At 37.1% G+C, this 25,178-nt stretch overlaps 2 protein-coding genes across 4 annotated transcripts in view; one reads left to right on the top strand and one right to left on the bottom strand.

The window, feature by feature from the left end:
* The window catches only part of LOC105102826 (lipase member J), a 33,511-nt gene extending 30,702 nt beyond the window's left edge, over nucleotides 1-2,809 (bottom strand). The window contains exon 1 of the mRNA XM_010996273.3: nucleotides 2,544-2,809. The gene's annotated coding sequence lies outside the window, so the exon portion shown is untranslated. The remainder of the gene's footprint in view (nucleotides 1-2,543) is intronic.
* RNLS (renalase, FAD dependent amine oxidase) overlaps nucleotides 2,804-25,178 on the top strand; it is a 267,716-nt gene continuing 245,341 nt past the window's right edge. For all 3 annotated transcript variants that reach the window (XR_010381952.1, XR_838403.3, XM_010996271.3), the window contains exons 1-4: nucleotides 2,804-3,031; nucleotides 3,812-3,917; nucleotides 4,730-4,872; nucleotides 12,168-12,326. Coding sequence is in view for 1 of the 3 variants with exons in the window: in XM_010996271.3 (XP_010994573.2) it covers nucleotides 2,914-3,031; nucleotides 3,812-3,917; nucleotides 4,730-4,872; nucleotides 12,168-12,326 (526 nt within the window). In the remaining 2 variants the exon portion in view is untranslated. The remainder of the gene's footprint in view (nucleotides 3,032-3,811; nucleotides 3,918-4,729; nucleotides 4,873-12,167; nucleotides 12,327-25,178) is intronic.

Genomic DNA, 25,178 nt, shown 5'->3' with positions numbered 1-25,178 from the left:
AATCTATAGATTTAATGCAATCTCTATCAAAATATCCAGATCATTTCTCACTGAACTAGAATAGTCCTAAAATTTATATGGAACCACAAAAGACCCAAAATTGCCAAAGCTATCTTGACAAAAAAGAACAAAGCTGGAGGTTTCATGCTCCCTGACTTCAGACTATACTACAAAGCCACCGTAATCAAAACACCTGTTACTGGGACAAAAACACACACAGATCAATGGAACTAAATAAGAGAGCCAAGAAATAAATCCACACACTTAAGGTGAATTAATCTATGACGAAAGAAGTAAGAATATACAATGGAGGAAAGACAGTCTCTTCAATATGTGGTGGCTTAGAAAGTTGGACAGCTACTAAGGATGAGATTACATTTCCCCACAACATATACAAAAATAAACTCAAAATGGATTAAAGATCTAAATGTAAGACCTGAAATCATAAAACTACAGGCAGACCACTCTTTGACATAAATCATAACAATATTTTTTTGGATCTGTCTCCCAGGCAAAAGAAACATGCAAAAACAAACAAATGGTATCTAATTAAACTTACAAGCTTTTGCACAGCAGAGAAAATGACCATCAAAACGAAAGACAATGTACTGAATGGGAGAAAATATTTGCAAATGACATGATCAATAAGGGGTTACTATTCAAAGTATATAAACAGTTCATACAACTTAACATCAAAAAATATTTTTTTAAATAGCCTAAATAAACTTAAATAGACATTTCTTCAAAGAAGACATACAAATGGCCAACAGGCACATGAAAAGATGCTCAACACTGTTAATCATCAGAGAAATGCAAATTGAAACCACAATGAGATATCACCTTACACCTGTCAGAATGGTATCACCAAAAAGTCTAATAAATAACAAGTGCTGGTGAGGATGTGGATAAAAGGGAACTGTGCACTGTTGGTGGGAATGTAAATTGATGTTGCCACTATAGAAAACATTATGGAGGATTCTTAAAAAACTAAAAACAGAACTACCTGCAACTGATCCTGCAATTCCATTCTTGGGTTATTTATCTGAGGAAAACAAAAACACTAATTTGAAAAGATACATGCATCCCAATGTTCATAGCAGCTTTATTCATAATAGTCAAGATATGCAAGCAACCTAAGTGTCCATCAATGGATGAATGAATAAAGAAGTTGTATATATACACACAATGAAATATTACTCAGTCATAACAAAGGTGAAATTTTGCCATTTACAACTATATGGATGGACCTAGAGGATATTATGCTTAGTGAATTAAGTGAGATAGAGAAAGACAAATACTCTTATCAATTAAATGTGGAATCTAAAAAATACACTAATGAATGTAACAAAAGAGAAAGAGGCTCACAAATATAGGGAACAAACAGTGATTACTAGGGGGGAGAGGTAAAGGGGGAGGGGCAACATGTCGTAGAGTATTAAGATAGAAACTACTATGAACAAAATAAATAAGGAACAAGATTATACTGCACAGCACAGGCAAATATAGCCCTTATTTTGGAATACCTTTAAATGGAATATAATCTGTAAAAATACTGAATCACTATGTTGTACACCTGAAACTAATATTGTAAGTCAACTGTACTTCAATAAAAAATAATCATTTCCCTAAGACTTTATATAAGTGTTACTTTCATTTTTCAGATATGTTCCAAAAATTTGTTCAGTTTATATTTTGTCTTGTATATTTTGAACGCAATTTGTAAATGATTATGTATTCAATATTTTCCTGTTCAATTCCATTTTTATGTTCAGTTCAGATTTATTTTTGTGCTTAGAAATGTCTTATTAGGCTATATATGTCCATCTGTATCTTCTTCTAGTTCCATTATCCTTTATCAGATATATAATATTAACCTATCACGAGTGTGATGCATGGTAATTTCTTCATGATGTGTATATAAAGTTAAACCCCTAATTTTTAATAATTGGCTACTATTGTCAAATTTCTCATCGTTCTGAGAGATATTCAGTTTCTCTAGTTTTCCAGGTAATAATTTTTCTACTATTCAGATTAACTTACTTTTTGATTTTTTAATAGTTCAGATTTATCCTTGCTTTTCACTTTTTTTCATTTAGAACTTCCACAACGATGTTGGGGGGATGGGGAACTAGTGGTAATGGCATGAGCCCTTGTGTTGCTCATCTTAATGTCCCTTTGAGCATGTGAAATGTGTTTTGACATAAAATAACATTTACTGAAGCGAGGCGTGATCTAGAATTTTCCGGTGAACCAGCTACCTCTAATTTTCAACAATTTGGACAGTAAACATTGTCCCCATTTCACAGGTAGAGAAATTGAGGTTCAAAAAAGTTACATAATTTACACAGAGCCTGAGAGCTAGTTCAAAAATAATCTCTCCAATTCTTTTTTCTATTACATGAATAGTGGCCATTAAGGCAGTGGAGAAGGAAGCTGGCTCTGGGATAGCTGGTCTGTTTCTTCTCTTCCCCAGTTTTCAGACTTCAACTACTAAGATAGCGAAAGTCCCAACAAGGACACGCGATAGTTACTCTAGTAGTTACCTTCGGCTGAGTCTCCGCTGTAGACAACACCAGCCCTGCGGCGAGGTGGGTTCTCACACTGTAACCTTCACCATCTCCAGGTTTTTGTGGGCGAGGGGCAGGCTGGAATTTACAGTTCATCTGACTGCACCAGCCTGTCTTGGATTGAAGCCAGCTCCCTCCCAGCCCTCAACCCTAGGGGAAAGCCAAGGTTTGGGGTTCTTCCCAGCGGCTCAGCCTGTCGCCTCCTCTCCGCCCCCTGCCGGCCAGCGGGGGCTTGCTCGGGGCGCGCTGGGGCCCGGAGCGCGAAGTGCAGGCAGCTCTAGTCGTCTGGGTCTCGGCGGCTGCACCGAGTGCAGGCCGGCCGGCCTCGCCGCTGAAACAGCGGGCCATGGAGCGGGTGCTGATCGTGGGCGCCGGGCTGACGGGAAGCTTGTGCGCAGCGCTGCTGAGGAAGGAGGCGTCCCGTCCTTTGCACCTCGCCGTGTGGGACAAGGCTGGGGACTCAGGTGGGTCGCCCTCGGGCCGAAAAGGGGATAAAGAAGCCCACGTAGAGCCTGACTTCTGAGGTGGCGTGGGCCCTGCCCGAGTCAATCTGTGAGGAGAATCCAGCGGCCCGGCTCCCGGCGGGGACCCGCGGCGGCGCGCGCCCGGTCACGTGACCGCGGACGGCGGGGAGGCGGCGCGGGCGGGGCGGCGCCCCACGCGGGGCTGGGAGCGGGGCGCCAGGGCCGCGCGCACTTCCGACGGAGGCCCGGCGGCCTGGCAGGCGTCCTGACTGGAGTTTGCGAAGCTTGGGCCTGGCGCTGCCGCCAGTACCTGGCTTTTCCTCCGGGCCGCTCTGTGCCTTGGCAGCTTTCTCCAGACTGTGGGGATCCCAGGGTGCCCGTACACCAAGACTTCCCGAAGATCTCGCTGACAGGATCCTGTCCTTCTCCTGAAGCCTGACTGCAGGAGTGAAAGCATTTTGATTCGTTCATTCTGACATTTCATTCACGGTTTTGTTTTATTTCGTTCGTTCATTCATTCCTTTTATTCAAATTAGTAAATAGATGCAGCAGGCACGGTCCTGAACGCTTGCTGTTCAGCATGATTCGTGGGTTCTTTCTAAAAAATACCTCACACTCAGTGACCGAATTGTTACCTGCTTCCTGACGATGTTAGATGACAAAGACTTTGGCTTAAAAAAATGTCAAATAATCCATTTGTGGTAACGTGGGGTGAACAGCGTCAGTTGCAAAAGGTCCATTCTGATGCACTAAAGACGTTTTCCTGGGGATTAATTCAAGGGGGAAGAATGACTACAGCCGGCAGTCCTTACAATCCACAGAGCACGGTCGACTTGGGCGCCCAGTACATCACCTGCACTTCTCATTATGCCAAAAAACATCAAAGGTGAGTTAGTTGAAAGGGGTGGAATCAGTCATACTAGTTGTATGATGTAAAAAGATGTAAATCATCCATTTTTTAACAGTTAAACGTTGCCTCTAGTAATACTGTAATTGAAATGATTATGTTATCATTGTGGATCGTATTAACAGTAAAAGATTAACCTGCATAAAGTGGGAAAACTGTAAGACATGCCTCATACAGTTGTAAAGATCAGATGAGAGATTATAATGGACACAGTAAGGGCCCAATAAAAGGAATTACTGGGGAGGGTATAGGTCAGTGGTAGAGTGCATGCCTAGCATGCATGAGGTCCTGTGTTCAATCCCCAGAACCTCCATTAAAAAAAAAAATAAATAAATGAACTTAATTAGAAACCACTATTTTGGTGTTCAGGAAAAGGACACATAGCAGTAGTGGAAGTCATTCCTAACCAAATTTAAAATTGGTATACTGATACCTCCATTAAAAAAGATAATAATAAAAAAAACCTAATTACTGCTCCCCACCAAAAATAAAAAATAAAAAATAGAATTGGTATACTAACTACCTTTCAGTTTATATCCACAGACTTTCATTTTGAAATATATGAAAAAATAGGCCTCTGGCTAATGTCAGCAAAAGAACCATGGATTCTCAAAACATTTCTGTTCTTCACCTGGCTTATCAGTTTCAACACAAAACATGTTGAGTAGATCATAGGCAGATACCTAGTTATTATTGAGGATTATAATCTCTAAGAATTCTTAGAAGAGAATATAGTATTTTAGAGGTAGTTATAATATTATAATTATGTTGTACATGTTGATTTATTTCAGCTTTTATGATGAACTGTTAGCTCGGGGCATTTTGAAGCCTCTGATCTCTTGTATTGAAGGAATGGTGATAAAAGACGGAGACTGTAACTTTGTGGCACCTCAAGGAGTTTCTTCAATTGTTAACCATTACTTGAAAGAATCAGGTAGGAATAGGATTTTCTATGCCTTCTTTTAAAGTTAACATTTTTAAATAAAAGTTGTACACATAATTAAATACTAATACTATAAAGAAAGTTATAAAATAGATGTTCTCCTAGTCACCACTCAATCGCTAGTTTCTCCCCCTTAAGTAATCACTAAGTTTCCAATATGTGCTTCCAGAAAAATGTTTACGCATCTATTGTTCTACATGACTGTCTCTACTTACCCATTCCCATATGTTTATATTCATTCTTTTTTAAAACGTAGATGAGATTATTTTACATAAATCATTATATACCTTGTTTTGTCTATGTTTATAATCAACCAGTCTCTTTCTGCCCCCCTCTCTTTTTCTTTCTCTCTCTCCGTATATATGTGTGTATATATGTATATCCTATTAGCTCTATTTCTCTGGAGAATTCTGACTAACTCATCATCATAGACTTAATCATATCTTGGGTCTGTTTTCATATCAGCAAATTCAGCATATTTCACTCTTCAATGCCTGTGCAGTATTACATGATATGTAACTATTAACTATTAACTTTCTGGTAAGTATTTAGGTCGTTTGAGGAATGAAGGATTACTTTGGTTTATGTTAATGCCAATGTTGCTCCAATGTCTAACCCTGACATACTTTTGAAAACGTATCTGTAGGACCAATTCCTAACAGTACAGTATGTCAAATAGTATGTGCATTTTTAATTTAACTGTGTTGTGCCGTCTATTCCTCTTAAAGAATATCTCATCAATAGGAAATAAGAACATCTCTTTACACACATCCCCTATATTATGGAAATTAAATTTTTTTTTCCAGTGTGGTAGGTTAAAAATGGTATCTACTTGTTCTTTGGTTTGCATTTACTTAATTATGAGTGAGTTTATGCATCTTCGTTTTGCTAATCAACTCTGCATTTTTTTGGTAAATGCTGTATTTATAACCTTTGCCCATTTTTAATTAGGATTTTCATTTTTTCTTTATATATTTTATTAGTGTTTTAAAATGGACTTTTTAAAAGAGATGACAAATGCTCTTGGATGATAAATGATTTGTTTTTTCAAATCGAAGTAGGCTTCTTGATAAATCACAATTAAGTGCCCAATTCGGGATCACTGAGGAAAGATCTCGAGCTGAGAATTTGTTTTGTTTTATAAGCTATTTCTAAAATAATTACTGTTTTGGTCTCCTTCATCGACTGTTACTTATTGGATTGGGAACCCCAAGAATCCCGGATACTGGGCATGGGAGAGGTCAATAAGACTGAATATACAACGTGAGAACATAGTAAACACCATTCTGGGTTAGACTGTTTCTCCATGTGGGATTTAGTCTGTGATGGTGTTCATCAAGATTTTCCAGAGAAACAGAACAGAGAGAGAAAGAGAAGGAGAGAAAGAGAGAGAGACTTACTGTAAGGAATTAGCTCATGTGATTTTGGAGGCAGGCAGGTCTCAAGATCTGCAGGGTGAGTTGATATACTGGAGACCCAGGAGAACTGATGGTTTAGTTCCAGTCCAAAAGCCTTAGATCCAGGAGAGCTGAAGATACAGTTCCGGTCCAGAGGCTGGCAGGCTTGAGACCCAGGAAGAACTGATGTTTCAGTTCAACTAGATGTGCATGCTGACTAAAATCTCCGAGTATTTATTAACTGTATTATACATCTATCCATCCATGCATACATACATACATTCATTCAGTAAACATTTACTGAGTGCTTACTATACACTGCTTTAGGCGCTAATGATACAAGAGCCAAGGTTCCTGCTTTCATATAGCTGATGTTCTGGCAGAGGGACAGTCCTTCAATACATTGCACCTACATCCTTTTTGTGTTAGGTGTTCGGGGAAATATATGCTTTATTTTCCAAATTTGCTTTGGAAACTCTTGGGAGAAGAGGTCATACTTAATTATTTGTAGTTCACACAGAATCTAATAGTACCTTATATATAGTAACTAGGTATAGTGATATAGATATAGATTTCTAATATATGTAAATATACATGTATTTATCAGTTCTAATTTAACCAATTCTTAGAAAAAACCTATTTATATTTTCAATTTGTACAGTCTCTTGAGAGGGTAAGTTCTGTAGATTTTCTTATCGGTATATAAAATGGTTACTTTAAAATTAACTTTTAAAAAAGAATTATACACTATTGGTAGAAAATTTAGAAAATAAAGAAAAATAGCAGGGAAAATGTCATAATATATAAATCAACATAAGCTCATTTTATGGCATGCTTTCTGTTTTTTTAAATGGATTTTATATAATTATATGATTTTTAAAAATGTTTTTATATAATTAAGTTTAAGGTCCACATAATTTGAGTGTATATAAACTATTTCTTAGTTTATTTTAATATAATCTTTGTAATGTTTCAAGAATCCTTTTCTCCCTATACCCGGATCTATTATTAAAGGATTTCTAGACCGTATCTATACCATTTTGAATTTTATGTTTATATCCCTTTAGACATTCTTTAAGCTTCTTTAAAGCTTTCTATCCTATAAATTGTTTCTATCCTATTTTAGTGTTTCCACAATGTAAGTCTAGAGCATCTCAGGAATCAGAATGACCTGGATTCAAATTCACGTTCTATCACTCTTTCTTGCTATGTAATATTAGGAAAGTTTTAAAATCTATGCCTTGATTCTTTCATTGGACAAATGAGAGCAATAACAGTACCTAATACAAAGTGTTGTGAAGAATAAAGAATATAATGTGCTCATTGTCAATGCAAGAAAATAGTAGGCCATATACATAGAAATCTCTTGATAAATGTTAGTTTAAAAAATAATCTAGTTGAATGAAGCTGAACTTTGCATGTGCTCAGTGCATAAGAACCGAAATTCCCAAGTCATTCCAAAAATACTGCATATTTTGGAATCAGTTGAGTTCACAACCCCACAATCTGATGGTCCAATCGGTAGTCATTCAGTTTGGGACTAGACTCGGAGGGGAATTATCTGTATAGGATATGTCTAATCAGGTATGCTTTAGAATAGATTCAGGTCTCTAAAGCTAGTATTTAACTAGACCAGTTTCCCCAAATAAGTAAAAGGCAGAGGAAAATAGACACATGCTTCTTGACCTTCTGTTCTGTTCTCATTTATTGTCTCGTGTGTTCACATTAAGCTTATTACAAAGAAATAAGCTTAAATTATTGACATCAATTTTACCTACTGCCTGCCTTCCCAATTAATACAATCTTTTTAAGTGAATGAAATGTGATTTTATGTTGTTTTATTTTTATTTTTGGTTGTCATTGTTGCTGGGGTGGGAGAAATTCAAAATAACAAAAGCTACTCTGTCATTTGTTAAGTCCTAACTATCTGACACTATGTTATGTACTTAATATACATCATTTCTGATTCTCACAGCAGCCGTTCCAAGGTGGTTATCATTATCCCCATTTACTAATGAGAAAAATTAAACTCAGGGAGGTTAAGCACTTTGCTTATGGTGGCTTAGCTAGTCAGTAACAGACCAGCACTCTCTTAAAGCTGAGCCTGTTGTCTTTTCCTGTTAGCGATCCCATGGAGGACAATGAGAGGGGCTCATAGCCTCTGATTTAACATCTGTTTCCTTCTCGACTTTTTCCCAACAGTATGAGAGATTGCTCCCATCCACCCTGGTGCTGCATGTCAGTGGACACATGGCTCAAGGGAACAAATTCATAGTGCTGCTCGTCCCTTAGTCCCCTTCTTCCATTGGTTATTCCCTTCCCCAGGGGGAAGGGGTTACTAAGGATTAATGCCATTTTATTTCTTTATGCAACCAGGGAGATCACTTACCTGATGGTTTCTGCCTATGACATACGGATAGAGATGTGCCAAATCGTTTGTTTTTGAATAAGGCCTGTATTATTAAATAATTCAAATGCTGTCATTCTGAGTGTCATCATAAGAGGATGAATTTAGCTTTCAGAACAGGGTGAAAATCTTTTATTTGGTTTTGCCTAGCAATAGGAAGAACTATTGCTGCATTTATTTGTTTTTATTTTACCATCTACCATTTAAAATGGACATTGACTAACAGTCTGGAAAGTCAGCATGGGCAATGTAACTTGTCAAAGCCGACAGGATCATTTCATTAGAAAAGAAGGTTTAATTTGCAGATGGTGTCGGCTAGGGTCACTTCTTTCTGGTAATACTTACTTTTATCATTTTCTCCCTTTTTACTTTTGTGTTTGTTTTCTTTCTAAAATTGATGTAGGGGAAAGCCTGGGCAGTTCTGTCTCAAAATTTCTCCCAGTCAGGTGATCATGGCACACATCTGTGAGGATAGCTCTGGAGCCTTGGTGAAGCACTCTTCTGTTTAATCAGGGCATGGAGTTAGACATTGTTCACATCTCTTTAGGTCCATCTCAGCAGTTCTGAGCTAAAACCTATTTGTAGGAAATTTTAGGAGGAAAATGAATTTAGATTTTTTTTTCTTTAAAGTGGAGGAAGACAGGGAATACAAATTGAAAAAAATATGTAACAAAACATATTTGCCTTTGTAAAATGTTTAAACCTTTTTGTGTTCTGATATCTTTATACTATCTGTAGATTTTATTTTTAGTCCTCTAAAATATGTGCTGGGGAACCAGTAGTAAATAAAACACATGGTCCTTGCCTTTGTTAACGTAGAGTATAGTGGGGAGGAAAAGACAAACTAATTACACACACAAAAAGGGGTGCGTAATGAACGCTAAGAAGTAAGAGTGAGGGCATCATGAGAGAGCTGTAATAATAGGACCTAACTTTTTTTTTTGAGATTACATTTTATTTTATTTTATTTTATTTTATTTTTTAAACTTTTTTTAATTGAGTTACAGTCATTTTACAATGTTGTGTCAAATTCCAGTGTAGAGCACAATTTTTCAGTTATACATGAACATACGTACATTCATTGTCACATTCTCTTTTGCTGTGAGCCACCACAAGATCCTGTATATATTTTCCTGTGCTACAGAGTACTATCTTGTTTATCTATTCCACATTTTGAAATCCCAGTCTGTCCCTTCCCACCCCCCGTCCCCCTGGCAACCACAAGTTTGTATTCTATGTCTTTGAGTCTGTTTCTGTTTTGTATTTATTTATTTTTAGATTCCGCATATGAGTGATCTCATACGGTATTTTTCTTTCTCTTTTTGGCTTACTTCACTTAGAATGACATTCTCCAGGAATATCCATGTTGCTGCAAATGGCATTATGTTGTTGGTTTTTATGGCTGAATAGTATTCCATTGTATAAATATACCACATCTTCTTTATCCAGTCACCTGTTGATGGACATTTAGGCTGTTTCCATGTCTTGGCTATTGTAAATAGTGCTGCTATGAACATTGGGGTGCAGGTGTCATTTTGAAGTAGGGTTCCTTCTGGATATACGCCCAGGAGTGGGATTCCTGGGTCATATGGTAAGTCTATTCCTAGTCTTTTGAGGAATCTCCATATTGTTTTCCACAGTGGCTGCACCAAAATGTAGGAGGGTTATAATAGGACCTAACTTAGTGTGAGTTTCAGAGGAGTGAGGGAGGGGAGGTGTGTCAGGGAAAGCATCGCTGAGGAACTGATGTTTTCATGGGTACCTGAAAGGTGAGCAAGAGTGAACTAGGCCAAGAGCTGAGTGGTGAGAATTGCATGCAATGGTCATATTAAATTGGGACTGTTCTAAGGTAGGAAGAAGATGGTGCATTTATGGAATTAAAAGATCATCGTGACTGGAGGGTAGTGAATGAGGGAGAGAGTGGTGAAGAGGTGAAGTTCAGGAGTAAGGCAGGGGTCAGATCATAACGGGCTTGGTAAGCAATGTTAAAGGTTTTATACTTTATTCTAAATGCAGTGGGAAGCTATTGAAGGATTTTATGCAGGAGAGGCACATCAAATTTACTAAGCTCAGAAGTAACTCTAGAGAGACTCTATGTAGTTCTCTGACTGTTCTATAATGAGTTCCAGAGCCTATAGATTTTGTCATTTTGAAAGTTATTAGTTACTTTCACAAGGAAATGCCACTTTCCCAGAAACTTTACTCCTAGCAATTAGATAGGAAAACCTCCTTGTTGGTAAGAGCAGCTATACCATTGCCCCTAACTCTTGGAAAATGCTATTTTTGGGGTTGCTTTGTCAGTTTCAGTGTTAGATTTGGGTCTATTTATCTACCCCAGTAGTTCTCACTCTTTAATGTGCATTGTAACAAGCCTGGGGAGCTTGTTAAGTGCCAACTACTGGGTCGATTCCCAGATTCTGATTTAGTTTGTCTGGGTTGGGACCTGAGAATTTGCATTTCTAACAAGTTCCAAGGTGCTGCTGGTGCTACTGGTCTAAGTTCCACACTTAGAGAACCACTGATATACACCTTACAAACACTTCGGGGCCTTTGGGAAATGTGTCCAAGACATCTGACTAGATACAGAAAATTTCTAGTTAGTGGACTTCAGTCTCCTTAAACACACACACATACTCACCACCAACAATAACAATGTAATGCTGTTTTCAAAGGGAATATTATGTGAAACACAATTGGATAAAACATAAAATCAGTTGACTTAGTTGAGGTCCCGGTCAGGGCCAGAACTAGAATGAGGCAAGAGAGGTGGTTAAGTCAGGGGTGAGACTGCCTAAATAAATAAAACAGAGGGAGATGGAGCTGCTCTGCTTGGAATAAAAGGGATGGTGGGTGTGAGCTGAAAGTGCCCATTATTTGCACTTTCCCCTTTCTCTTAATTCTCAATCTTCTTAATAAAGGTAATTGATCCATTGATGAGGATTTGGCTTTCTCTTACAGAGACTTTTTTTCAGATTTAATAGAGAATATTAATTCCTTTAGTAGGGAATATTGTTTTTTCTTGCTATTACTAGAGAGAAGAATTGTTAACTCCTTTACTAAGGTGTATTTTTGCTTCACGAAGATAGTGAACTTTAGTGTCAGATGGATGTGGTTTTAAATCATGGCATGACATTTCTTAATCTATTTCCTGATCTGCAAAATGAATTGTTATAATATATATCAAGTGTTGGCATAGTCTTGGCATACAGTGGATGATTAATGAAGTAGCTATGGCTACTACTATTATTAATTATAGTAGTTTTTTTTTTAAAGAGCAGGCATTGATAGAGAGGTCAAAGGGTGCGAGAAGGGAGAGATGCCCAGTAAATGAGAAAGAGAGTAAATCAAGTGAAGCCCAGGGGCTGTAGAAGACAGATTTCACCATTTCATTCATCTGAATGGATCCAGTTTGGGACTCTTCTCTCCCCTTCATTCATATGAAAAATCCTGATTATGTGAACATGATTTTGCTTTTGGAGCAGGTGCTGAAATCTGCTTCAGACAACATGTGACCCAGATCAACCTGAGAAATGACAAGTGGGAAGTCTCCAAGGAAACAGGCTCCCCTGAGCAGTTTGAGATTGTTGTCCTCACGATGCCAGTTCCTCAGATCCTGCAACTTCAAGGTGACATCGCAAACTGTGAGTCTCTGCCGTGTACCACAGGGAATGGGAATTCTTTGATAGAGCATGAATTCAGTTTAACTTTCTTAGCAAAGGGTATGTTACAGATTCTATTGATCTGCATGTTTTAAAAACTGATACTATGGCCTGGTTTATGATACTAGACTAGGTCAAATCAAAACCCAGGTTTTTTTTTTTAAAACTAGTCAAAAATTGAATATTTCTCTTTTTGTCCTTGCCTTTCAGAAATAAGTATTTTTGATGAAAAGGTAGTTATTTGGCCTAAAAGAACGGTCTCTTTGTGGCCGTTCTGGAGAAAAGAAGGATTTTATGATACAGGCACTGATTATATGACAAACCTGGTAAACTTCATCTTGCCTCGTTCTTGAGTATGTGTCATGCTCTTCCCTGCTTAGGACTTGATGGCTCACCTTTCACTTAGCTTCTCCCCTCTCCTTTTTTTTTTTTTTTTTAAAACAGCTTTGAGAGATAATTCACATACCATCCAAGTCATCCATATAAAGTGTATATTTCGATCATGTTTAGTATATCCACCAACATATGCAACCTTTACCACAGTCAATTTTAGGATGTTTTCATCACCTCAGAAAGAAACCCCATATCCTAAAGCTTTTACCTCCATCCTTCCATTCCCATCCCTGCCTCTAATAATAATCTAGTTTCTGTCTCTATCATTTCCCTGTTACCTGGATTCTTAAGAAAAGCTTTTCTATGGTGCTGCTTTTTGTCTGCCTATGCCAGGTTTAACTGATTATTCTCCTGTCTTTAGGCATGTGTGACTGAGTCCAGCACATCAGAGTCACTGATTTCCAGACTATACCTCTTCTTGCCTTGAAGGCCAGGAGTTATAGTATAGTAGAGTCTGGTGATGGTGGTGAGGCTTTGGGGATGTGACATGCTTTTGACTTTGCTGCATGACTGAAGGTGACATTGGTTGAGAAATGGCCTTTTATGCCACTGTTAGAAAGAAAGCTGGTAATAAATATGGCTTGTATATTTTAGATTTAGAACTGTAAAAGATGTTGTTCTCTGAGGTTGAATATAGCTGCTTATTACGTTTTGAAAGCAGTATGAGTATCAGTTTCACCATGCACTAATGATATAGCTTCTTTCCCAGTATAGTGTGAGATAGGAATGTAGACAGGATTGGAATATTTATTAGCTAGCTATAGGCAAAGTAGAAAACGAATTTCAAAGATCTCTTTCATGAGTCTATCTCTAGTGTGTTGCCGAAGTCCCTTTAAAGTAGGGTAATTTTTTGCCATGGAGCTTGTAATAATTGGATTGATTTTGAGACTGTGTTAACATTTAACTAAAACATAGCTATGGGTCAGTGTATTCAGTTGTACTGTAAATTACATATTCCAATTTTTAAAAGCTGCATAGTTTTTATGAGAAAATAGACCCTTCAATGTTGCATTTTGAAGCAATTTTTCAATATTTGTGTTAGTGACATATAAAACATAACACCATGGCATAGACTGATTCCTAAGATGTTTAAGGGCCTGCTAATTAATAATTTTATTTAGATCATCTGTATCCTCATTGTTTTGAGTAGTTAACTGTGTTAGGCTGAGAGAAATAACTTAATTCTCCTACTATAATTGTATTTTTTCTGTTTTTCCTGGAGTTTTGGGGGTCAAATTTTGCTTTATGATTTTTTTGATAACGTGTATTTTGACTCATAATATATTTTCATTACAAAGATGCTCATTGTTTTATTTTCGTTTGCCTGGTACATTCTTTCTACTTTTAGCCTTTCAAAGATACTTTATTTTAGAAGTTCCTCTTTTGTATTTGTTTATCTTTGAGTCCAGTAATTTCACAAAGATATATCTTATTGTTAATAGTTTTGTGTCAGTTTTTTATGGGTCATGTTGTACATTTTGACTTGAAGATTCAGCTTTTCCTTTATTTAAGCTAAGTTTTCCTCTAATGCTTACATGAAGACTTGTATCTGTTCCATTTATTACGATGTCAGAGTATCGTAAAATAAATACAAAATAGATAACCTTTCATATCTGCGATCTTATCTCTACTCACTTTCAACTTTGGTATTTGTATTATTTTTTCTTTCTAGTTCTAGTCTTCTCTTTATGTCACCCATGTAGTTTTCAAATTGTGTTCCTTTTGTTCCATTCCTTGAAATATTTTTTCACAGAGGTCATATATCCCTTCACTGTTTTCAGGTTACTGTCTGAGAGCTTGTTGAACTAATCTATTTCCTCAAAAATTTTTCCTGATGTGTATTTTTCATCAGCTCATTTGTTAGGTTTTGCTTTGTTCTGTTGTCTTCCTCCACTCCTCTGCATCCACCCCTCTCTGATTATTACTCATCTTTAAATGGGGGCATTTCAGTCAATTTGTGAAGGGAAGTGTTATCACAGAAGGCCAGATGATTCAGTTAAAGTATGTTGCCTCAGAACACTTTCTGCGTACATTTTGTAAATATTTAGCTGTGAACTATTAAATGCTAGTGATCATTAATATATTTACTAACATTGAAAGATTTCAAAGTGTTTTTAATTTTAAAAAGACAAAAGGATGAATCTCTGTTTATTTTCTATCTACCAAAAATAGTTTGACAGAAACGTAAGGACATTGTTTATTGCTCGAAGATGATTTTCATTTTCTTCTTTACAATTTTCTGAGTTGTCATATCTTTAAAAATAAGGCAAGTTTACTCTTACTATAAAAAAATGTTGACAGCATTTAAAAAAGTGTATCATACTGAAAAGGAAACAGATCTTTTTTTTTCTTTTCTTTTTTAGTGGTGGGATATGTCAACTCTTTATGATGAAAAAGTTTAAGAATGATTGACTTGGTACATTTGGCTGAGGGCAAGGATCTTTGGGGTGTTGTAATTCAGGTGGTTTAATTCAGAATTGGCATGCAAGTAATTTTGTGTTCGTTGTTATGTAATAACCCACTGTAGCAGTAAAGGTTTAAAACAGAAGGTCCTGTCATGACCCTTGAATACCTGTGGGTCTAAAACAAAGGGACTGAAAACATCTGCTTTCTCTTTATGTTGTAAATCTCAACAGTGACCTCAGTAGGAGGAATTAGTGTCTTTGTGCTTTCTCGACAACCTTACCTACTCTTGCTTGCTTGTTAGACAGCCTCAGTTTTTATGAAAAACCATTTACAAAGCTATATGTTGCCATCTAGTGGGCCTGGTACAGATTGCAGTTCCCCTCAGAATTTTTAAACTAGGGAGAACTATGAAGACAATCGAAGTACAAAGTATACATAAAAGGTATCTGTAATATAATTCACAAAACCCTGTAATATCACAGGGAAATGACTTTAGGCCCATTATAATTAACTAACTCACCCCAAAGTACATGGCTAATTAGTGACAAAACTAGGGCTGGGCTACAGGTCTCGCATTCATAAAAACTATGAGCAGCCCCATGCCTTTGGCTTCCTTTGTGCTTGTCTCCTCATTCTCCCCCCGCCTCTCTCTCTAAATCATGTCTACCCCATTAGGGTCAGTATAGTATCATCTCTTACATGAACGATTTCCCTTTTGATTACAGCGTGGTTGAATTTCCCCCCACCCGGCCTCCTTTTCCCTATTTTGCTTTTTACTGAAGAAGCAGAACTACTTTCTTGGGGCTGGCAGTTACTTATTTCATTTATGACCTTCTCCCAGTTGGGAGAACAGGGAAGCTTTATGAACCACATAGTGAAACTTTTATGATTCATGATTTGCCCTCTGGTTTTGTAACTGCTACCCTCTCTCTTTTAGTGTTACAAAGACTTTCTCACATAATCCTTACAACAATCCTAGTTACTATGATTACTTCCCTTCGTGGTGGTGATCCTGAGATGTGAACCTCGGCAGTGTGAGTCCAGAGCCCATGTGCACTTAACTGCTGTTATACCCGGCTCTCCAGCATGCACTGCATCTTAGACTATCCCTTTACTTATTGTTTTGTGTAGGTGTGAGTTCCCACAGTATCTTGCTCATTCTTGATCACTATGTTTTCCAGACTTGCCTAGTGAAGACTGCTAGTTAAAGAAAACTTAAGGGTCACCTTTGAGAAGATTCTTAATTCCTAGAGTTTGGGCAGGGCCCAGGAATCTGTGTCTTTAACAAGTACCTTATGGGGATTTTTTTCCTTCCACTTAGGCCTGTTTGGGACATTCTACCCTATCATAATACATTCATCAGATTTTATTGTAATTTTTATTTTTCAGCAAGTGTCTTCCCCACTAAGCCATAAAATCCAGGAGGAAAGGGCTCCTATTGGCTACCCTGTTCCCACCCAGCATCAAGCACCACACAGTGCACGCTGACCCACACAGCACTATTATTGTTAGTCAATATCTGCCAAATGAGTGAGCATCTGTTTCATTTCCCAACTTGATGATAAGCTCCTAGAGGTCCGCTAAACTTAGACTCTACTGATCCTGCCTTGGTACTGGTTCACAGCACTAAGGTAAAAGCGTGAACCTTGGGTGGGTCATAGAATTTTAGGACTAAGAGGAACTTTGAGGCTCATTGCTTCTTTCATCCTGATGAGAAATTTAAGACATGATCTGTCCCATACAAGATCACACAATTTATTAGGGGCTGAACAGGACGAAGTATCAAGAAAAAGGAAGGCACCTTTCAAATATCATTATTGTCCTTTTTTCAAACTTCTGGTAGGAACATCAGTCTCCAGAGTGGCTACAATATATTATGTTTTTTAATGCATGTATTTATTTTATTTTTTATTTTTTAATTGAAGTATAGTTGATTTACAATGTTGTGTTAGTTTCAGGTGTACAGCAAAGTGATTCAATTAAACATATACATACATATTCTTTTTATTTTACATATATCAGGTTTTTTTCCATTATAGGTTATTACAAGATATTGCATATAGTTCCTTGTGCTACACAGTAGGTCCTTGTTATTTATGTATTTTATCTATTTATTTATCTATTTTATCCATCTATTTTAGCAGTATGTATATGTTAACCCCAGAATCCTAATTTATCCCTCTCTCCCATCCTTTTCCCCTTTGGTAATCATAGTTTGTTTTCTATGTCTGTAAGTCTCTTTTTTGTTTTGTAAATAAGTTCATTTGTATCATTTCTTTTAGATTCCACATATAAATGATATCATGTGATATTTGTCTTTCTCTCTCTGACTTACTTCACTTAATATAATAATCTCTAGATCCATCCATATTGCTGCAAATGGCATTATTTCATTCTTTGTTATGGCTGAATAATGTTCCAGTATATATGTATATCACATCTTCTTTATCCATTCATCTGTCAGTGGACATTTAGGTTGCTTCTATGTCTTGGCTATTGTAAACAGTGCTGCTGTGAACATTGGAGTGCATGTGTCTTTTCGAATGATAATTTTCTCTGGATAAATGCCCAGAAGTGGGATTGCTAGATCATATGGTAAGTTTATTTTTAGTTTTTTAAGGATCTTCCATACTGTTTTCCATAATGGCTGTACCAAACAACATTCCCACCAACAGTATAGGAGGGTTCCTTTTTTGCCACACCCTCCCCAGAATTTATTATTTATAGACTTAAATGATGGCTATTCTGACTGGTATGAAGTGATTCCTCATTGTACTTTTGATTTGCATTTCTCTAAAAATATTGTTGTCTTGATTTCATGTTTCATAAACAGTTAAATAGAGCTCTTCATCAGGCTGTAATGGAACATCTGGGCCTGAAATCCACATACCTGGCTTTCCTGCTGTAGTTTTTCCATTTTCCTGCTAAGAAAGTAGAAAAGGGAGTGGAAAGGATGTGGGATAAACATTGTAAAACAAAACAAGTGGGATATGATAAGTGATTATGAGGAATGAGGAGCCTGAGACATCTCAGTGTCTGTCCTCTACACCAGGCCACCTCCCTCACTGGGCTCCTCAGCTTTTTCTCCCACATGCCTAGATTAAAGGAATGCATATTTTCAAAGGTGTCCTAATGGATATACTTCCCTAATGATTTGGTATGCTATCTCACATCCTTAAAACCAAAATGTTAGTTTTTTTCCTTATAAAAAAAAGAAAGAAAGAAAAGAAGGAAGAGAAAGGAGAAAGGAAGGAAAGAAAAAAGAAAGGGGGAGAGAGAGAGAGAGAGAGAGACAGACTGAGTCTGGTGCTAGACTCTCCCTGTGAATGCCACTACTATCTCTACAGTAGTAGGCTCACGTGCATTCTTGCTCTGACCAGACTCCAACAAAGCACTGCTAATTTTGGACCAAAGACCTGAAGCCACCTAACATCACTTCAGGAAACAGACAAATAAAAGCAAAAATGAGGTCTAGGCAGAGCATGTGGCCACAGATCAGGAGAGTCACCAAGAGGAAAGGGAATCGAGAGTTAGCCTCCCTTTCCAGAAGTCCTGGTCTCCTCTTGGTCCCTTGAATGAACCACACATTTTTCGTCTGTGCGTTTACTCACAGAGCTCCCATTGCCTGGAATAATCTGACACATCCTCTGTGTTGTCTCTCTTTCAGGACCCAGCTCTGGGCCTCTTAGTTCTTCAGAGTCTTTTCTGAGGGCTCTGTTCTTCAGGGAAAGCATTTGGAGACTTCTCTAGCACTGGGTTTTTATATCACTTATTTAGCATTGGCTACTCTGTAGAGGATAATTAAGAGCATAGACTGAGAGAGCCAGAATTTGTAACCCAGCTCTGCCACTTATGGTCTGGGTGATTTGGGGCAACTTAACTTCTCTGGACTCCAGTTGCATGTTTATGACATGAGGATAAATAACATTATCTAACCACAGAGGATTATAGTAGAGATTAAATGAGATCATCTGAGTAGAGGACTTAGAGGTGTGCTGGGCAAACAGTAAGCACATAGCTATTATTAATACTCCCAGTAACTTTTTTAGTGTTTGTGACTTCTTTACCATTACAGAAAAGGTCTCGGAAGTCTGTTTTAAAGGCTTGTATGCCTGGTGTTGGGGATTAAATGAAGGGGAATATTTTATTTTCAGAGTTTTATAAATAGGATGTATTACAGATGTAGTCATTGTTGCAAAAGAACATGACAATTGCCTTGAAAACTCTACGTTAATTAACTTTTAATTAATGAACTGATCACTTTTGTAAGAGGAGTTACTCATTATTGGAGCTTTTTCACAAGTCAACTGCGACATTTTTATGAAAGCCACCTCTCTTAGAAGGAGGTACAACCTCACTCCTCCCCACCCATCTTCACCCCACGTGCTCGAACAGTGGAGAGAATAAGCACCCTGTCATAACACCTGCCCCCACCCACACGACCTCCTTGCTCACTGTTCACAGGCTCACCTGAATCTCTGAGGAAGTATGATGGGAATATTTTGTAAGTGTCCTCATGTCCCTGACATTTTTCTAAATGCTAATTCAGGTAAATTTAGTACATGCAATGCCCATTGGCCAGGTGTTCTCACGAAGCTTATGTGGGCACAAAAAGAAAAGATGAACTTTACATATGACAAATGTAAAAGTTCTGTGTGAGGGGAGACCGATGTAAAAACCTGCTTATAAGATGATGTGGTCTGAGCTCTTGGCTATGAATAAGCAAATGGTACTGGGGAATCTCTGTAGACCGTTCATGATTATCAGTACAATGTGTGCCTACAAAAAGGCAGCCACTTTAGAATCGGTTTCATTAAAATCTCCTGTTGGAATATTGGCTTGAATTATATTGAATTTAAGTGTTAACTTAAAGAGAATTGATATCTTTACAATAATTCATCATCCCATCCAAGAAAATCAAACTTCTCAATTTATTTAGGTATTTGCATGTCCTTTAGAAAAATTTTGTAGCTTTTATCTGAAGAACTTACACTTTTCTTATTAGGCTTATTGTGAAATCTTTTATATTTGTAGAGTGTGAATAATATCACTTTTGTTGTTTTGTGTTTACTTAGGTATTTACGGAGAACACCACCTAGCTGAGTTTTTAAAATCTAACGTGAAATATCTGTTTCTTTTAATAGGATAATTCAGCTCTTTTACATTTATTGGTATAATAACTATATTGCATTTAGCCTTTACACTGATGTCTATTACTTATTTTACTTTGTTTTCTTTTCACTTTTTTCCATTTTCTTATTTTGCCAACTTTATGAAGTATTTTTGTCCCTTTCCTCACATTGGTTATTTATAGGATCTACAAACACACTTAAATTTAAACATATTTCATCTCCCACCTATTCTTCTCTACCTTATTCTACAAATATTTTTGAATGTCTACTACATTACATGTTGTTGGATAAGTTAAAAAAATAAGTAGTCCTGCTTTTCCTCTCCCCTCATATACTTTCATTACTTTAAATGACAAAGCTGATTACTACTCTTATAGCAAATGAAGTAATCCAAAGTTGAATAAACAATTCGTTCCTGTGATGTCTTTCTTTCCCAAGCCCTGGAGGTAATCAGCATTAACAGTTTAGTGAGTGCCCTTCCACACCTTGCTCCATGCATGTGGACACCTTCTAAATGCAGTGTTTTGAAATTTGCATTTTAAATTGACATTCCTTCAGATAAATGGATCAAATTTATTTCCATTTACTAGCTGGATTTTCTATAGTTTGGGAATACCAGAATTTAGTTTTTTATCTCTTATTGTTTATTGATGGACATTCATGTGGTTTCTATGTATTCCTGTTTATTGCTATATTGGATGATAAAGTACCAACATTGAAATTTTAGGGTCAAAAGCTCTGTATATTTTAACACATGTTGCCATATTACTTTCTAGAACTTTGGTAATGATTCTCATTCTTAATGTTTGAGAATGCCTCTTGTTCTGTATACTCATGAGCACTGGATATTTTTAATTTCATGTTAAATCTTTTAAGATTTCTGAAAAAATAACAAATGAAAACAGGCACATCATTCTTGCTTTAATTTGCATTTCCCTTGACTGAAAGTGAGATTGAGCCTCTTTTCATAAATTTATTGGTCATTTAGGTTTTCTCTTTTGTAAATGTCCTGGTTATCTGACTATGCTTTCTCTTCTAGTGGGCTCTTTGCCGTTAAGGAGCATTTTATATATGAGATATTAAAGTTTTTCATGCAGTATTACAAACATTTCCCAGACTGTCATTTATTTGTATTTTGCTTCTGTTTATGTCATTTGCCATAATAAAGTGTTAAGTTTTTTATTTAGTCAGGTCTGTCTTTATAGATGCTAGATTTCCTGACTTGCTAAGGACTATTTCTCTCACCCTTAAAGTCACATAAATATTATAAATTATATTTTAATCATTTTAATTCTTATGCTTTACATTTAAGTCTTTACTCTATCTGTAATGTGTGTTTTATAAGGTATGAAATATTGATCGAGCCTTATGGGCATTTTCCCGCCATAGTGGTATCAATCTTATCAGCCCCATTTATTTAATAAGTTTCTTTTTCCCACTAAATTGAAATTCCACTTTTGCCATATGTTAAGTTCCAGATATACTTGCATCTGTTTTTGGATATCTATTCTGTTCCATTTATTTATTCCTTTGCCAATACCATCACTTTTTTCTTTATAGTCACTTTGTTATTTTTAAGAAGTCTGAACTTATATGGGTGTAAACATGAGGAAGTTTTATTTTTTCCCTGGAACTGCCCTCACACTGTCCTGTTTGAACTCCATGTCTTTCTTTTTAAAAAGGGAGCGCCTTAATAACGTCTTGGTCATTTACTCCAACTTCCTAGTCACTTTTGGCCGTTAGGATAGCGTCATTTTGGTTTTTAAGACTGAGTTGCACTTATTTTTAAACTTCAGTCTCAGTTTAGAGCTCATTCTCTCCAGCCCTAATGTCAGGTAGGCCTGTCTGCGGTACCAGGGGCTTGTGTTAGAGTGAATAATGGGGTCTGTTTTATACGCACACCCCTTCAGTCTCTCTTTGAATATCCACCCACTCCTCCCTTCAGACTCTACATTCTCAGGGAGACATTGATTGCTCCTATGACTGGCTGCTTGGTGGTGGTAGGGAGGTAACATGGCTTCCCTGCACTTCATTCCTGTTGTCTGATATTTGGTGACGGGTCCATGTAGACAACATGTGGTATGTTCTCTTGGTCCGGTGGGCAGATCTCAGCTTCACATTGAACCTTTCTGAGGCTGTTAACACCCCTGTCTCTATCCCAGAGGCAGCAAAGTCTATGCCCCAGCCCCTGCAGGTTCTGCAGCTCAGCAAATACCTACTTAGAAAACAAGGTCCCCAGTCATCCCTTCTTGGAGCCCTGTCCCCAGAGTTTATTTCTGAATCATTCTCTGGGGGGTTCACAGGATTTGGAGAAAAAGTTTCTCTCTAGGAATATAACATTCTGCATAGAGCAGAGATTTCATATCCCCTTGAGTCTTCTTCCTGTATAGACTAGGGAGTGGGGCTCAGAGTAGTAAGACCAGTTCTCACTGGCAATTTCTCAGAACTCTCTGAGAGCAGTTGGCCAGGTTCTTTTCCAATGTCTTCTTTATTGCTTTTTGTCTCCAACTTAACAGAAAGCCAGGATAATGGGAAAAATTCTGTTGCAGTTTTAATTTCAAGAAGGCAAGAATTTCCTTGCTGTGTCTTTGTTCGTATATCCTAATTTAATAATAATCATGCTCCCATCAAGAAAGTTTACTTGTTGACCTCCCTCTGCCCACTTTAACCCCTTACTTATCCTTCAAATTCAGTTCAAAACTGCTTCCAAAATAATGTCTTCCTGATCACTGAGACCAGGCCACTTCTCCCATTTACATGTTATTCTAGTTTCTTCCACCTCGTATGTTAACACTGCCACAACTGCAGTTAAGTAATGGCATAAGCCATTGTGCAAGGTGTGTCTTTCCTAATAGAATATACAGTACCTGAAATACATGAAGACAGGAACTGGTCCTGACTTACCTACTCCTGTTTTCCCAGGGTTCCTTTGTGAGTGCCTCACACATATAGGCCTTCAGTCTCTATTTACTGAGTGAACAAATGACACAATCTGAAATACATCCTGAAGGAACAGGCAGAGGGAGGGAAGAGAACGCTTCAGGGAGAAAACAGGTCTCAGTAAAAAGTTGGAAATAGAAATGCTTGTTTTATATTTGGAAACTGAAAAATAGATTAACTTAGTGGGAGCAGTGGCTCTGTAGTAAGGAATTTGGGGAGATAAAACTGAAAATGTGGCTTTGGGACAGAATGCAGTGAGCCTTGAATGTGAACATCTGTTGAACAAACAACAGAGTTCCTAGTTCATCAGAAATACTGAATCCACCTTTTAAAACCTGACTGGATACATTGAGATGGGAATTAACTTTACCTAATTGGATTGGGAGGAAGGAACATTTGCAGGACATGGGAAACATTGTTCAAAAGGCTCGTAAGCTTAACATACACACTCTCTGTAAACAGACACTAGGAACTTTAGTAAAATCTATACTATAAAAATGTATAATCTCAGAACTTAATATATACCATAGAATATAATGATAAAATATTTCTTATAATGAACACCTTCAACCTCCTTCCTATAACTTATAGAATCTCCCATCATCCTTGATGGAAAAATAAGAACCAATTCGTTTTAATAAAAGAAATTTAAATTCTTCACTTTTCCTTGAGATTTTGCTGAAAACTTTTTTATTACAAGCACAGGAAACAAAAGTCTTTTATTCATCGAATAATATGCTTCATTGCTTTTTCCAGCAGACCATCTCCATAGGAGGGGAAATAATTCAGTTTCTAAACTTCTTAAGATATTAGCTGCTCTATTGGGCTGCCTGCAAGCTTATGAACTGAGATCTCAATTTTAGAAAAAAATGATTATTACCATTAAATTCCTTTTATTTACTATATTTTGATCTTCACCTGATATATCTGCTTCATCTACTTGTCTGTCTTTATTATTATTTGCTAAATAGTGGAAGCTGAGATTTGGTTCCATTTAATCTTTCATTCTCTTTCTAAGTGCCTGAGAGGCAACCCAAGCTAATCTTTGCCTTTCTGCTACCCTCCCAAAACTTGAGAGTGAGCGGAAATGGCAGGGACTTTCATCTATCTTGGAGTGATCTGGCATTGATGTTACCTATACTTTTTACCTACTCCAGAGCCTGACAGAACAGAGGGGGTTTCCCTACTTAAATGTCCCCTTTGGGTAACAAATTACTTGCGTTGAAAAAAAAAAGAGTGAGAAGATTAACAAGATGATGATAATAACCAACATTAAATAGTGCTTTGTGAATTTTTATTTTTAAGCATTTTAACTACATTATATTTTTTATTCTTTACAATCACCTTAAGAGAAGTCTTTTATCCCCATTTTATAGAATGATAAAGTGAGACTCAGAGAAATTAAGTTAATTTATCTTAGGCCACATAGCTATTGGGTAGCAGATCTGGAATCCAGATTTTCTCCAGCTTCTGATAATTGGGGCAATGTACCTTTTGGCCTCTTTACCTGGCACTAATGTGTGTGATCTCCCCATGCTTGATATAAATGCATCTATGATGTAAGTATTTGGGCTTTTTTGTTCTTGTACATATGCTGTCAGTAGACGTATGATTGAAAGTAGACCACAAGGTTGCTACTCTAACAAAAGCAAAGATCCCTTCTTAATGCTACCTTACTGTCTGTGTACTTCCTTCTGAACTTAGAACTCCATTTTTCATTGAGTTCTTCAATAACAGAAAGGCTTTAAAAAGAAATGTCAAAACTAGAGATGGGGTGAGATGAAAGAGCAGAGAGCTATAATTTACTGAATTGCATCTTCATCACCAACTGAGTCACCAACTGAATTGAATTAAACTTTTTCCCATCTGAGCTGGCAAAGACATTTTAAAGAGATAAGAAATTTGAGAACTAAGATTCTTAGCTTTCTGGTAGAAAAATCTGAAGATTCAGATAAAATGTGCT

This window comes from Camelus dromedarius, chromosome 8, assembly GCF_036321535.1.
Source record: "Camelus dromedarius isolate mCamDro1 chromosome 8, mCamDro1.pat, whole genome shotgun sequence".
Classification (NCBI taxonomy): Eukaryota; Metazoa; Chordata; class Mammalia; order Artiodactyla; family Camelidae; genus Camelus; species Camelus dromedarius.
The sequence above is the reverse complement of the archived record's forward strand: the minus strand, read 5'-3'. Positions and strand labels throughout refer to the sequence as shown.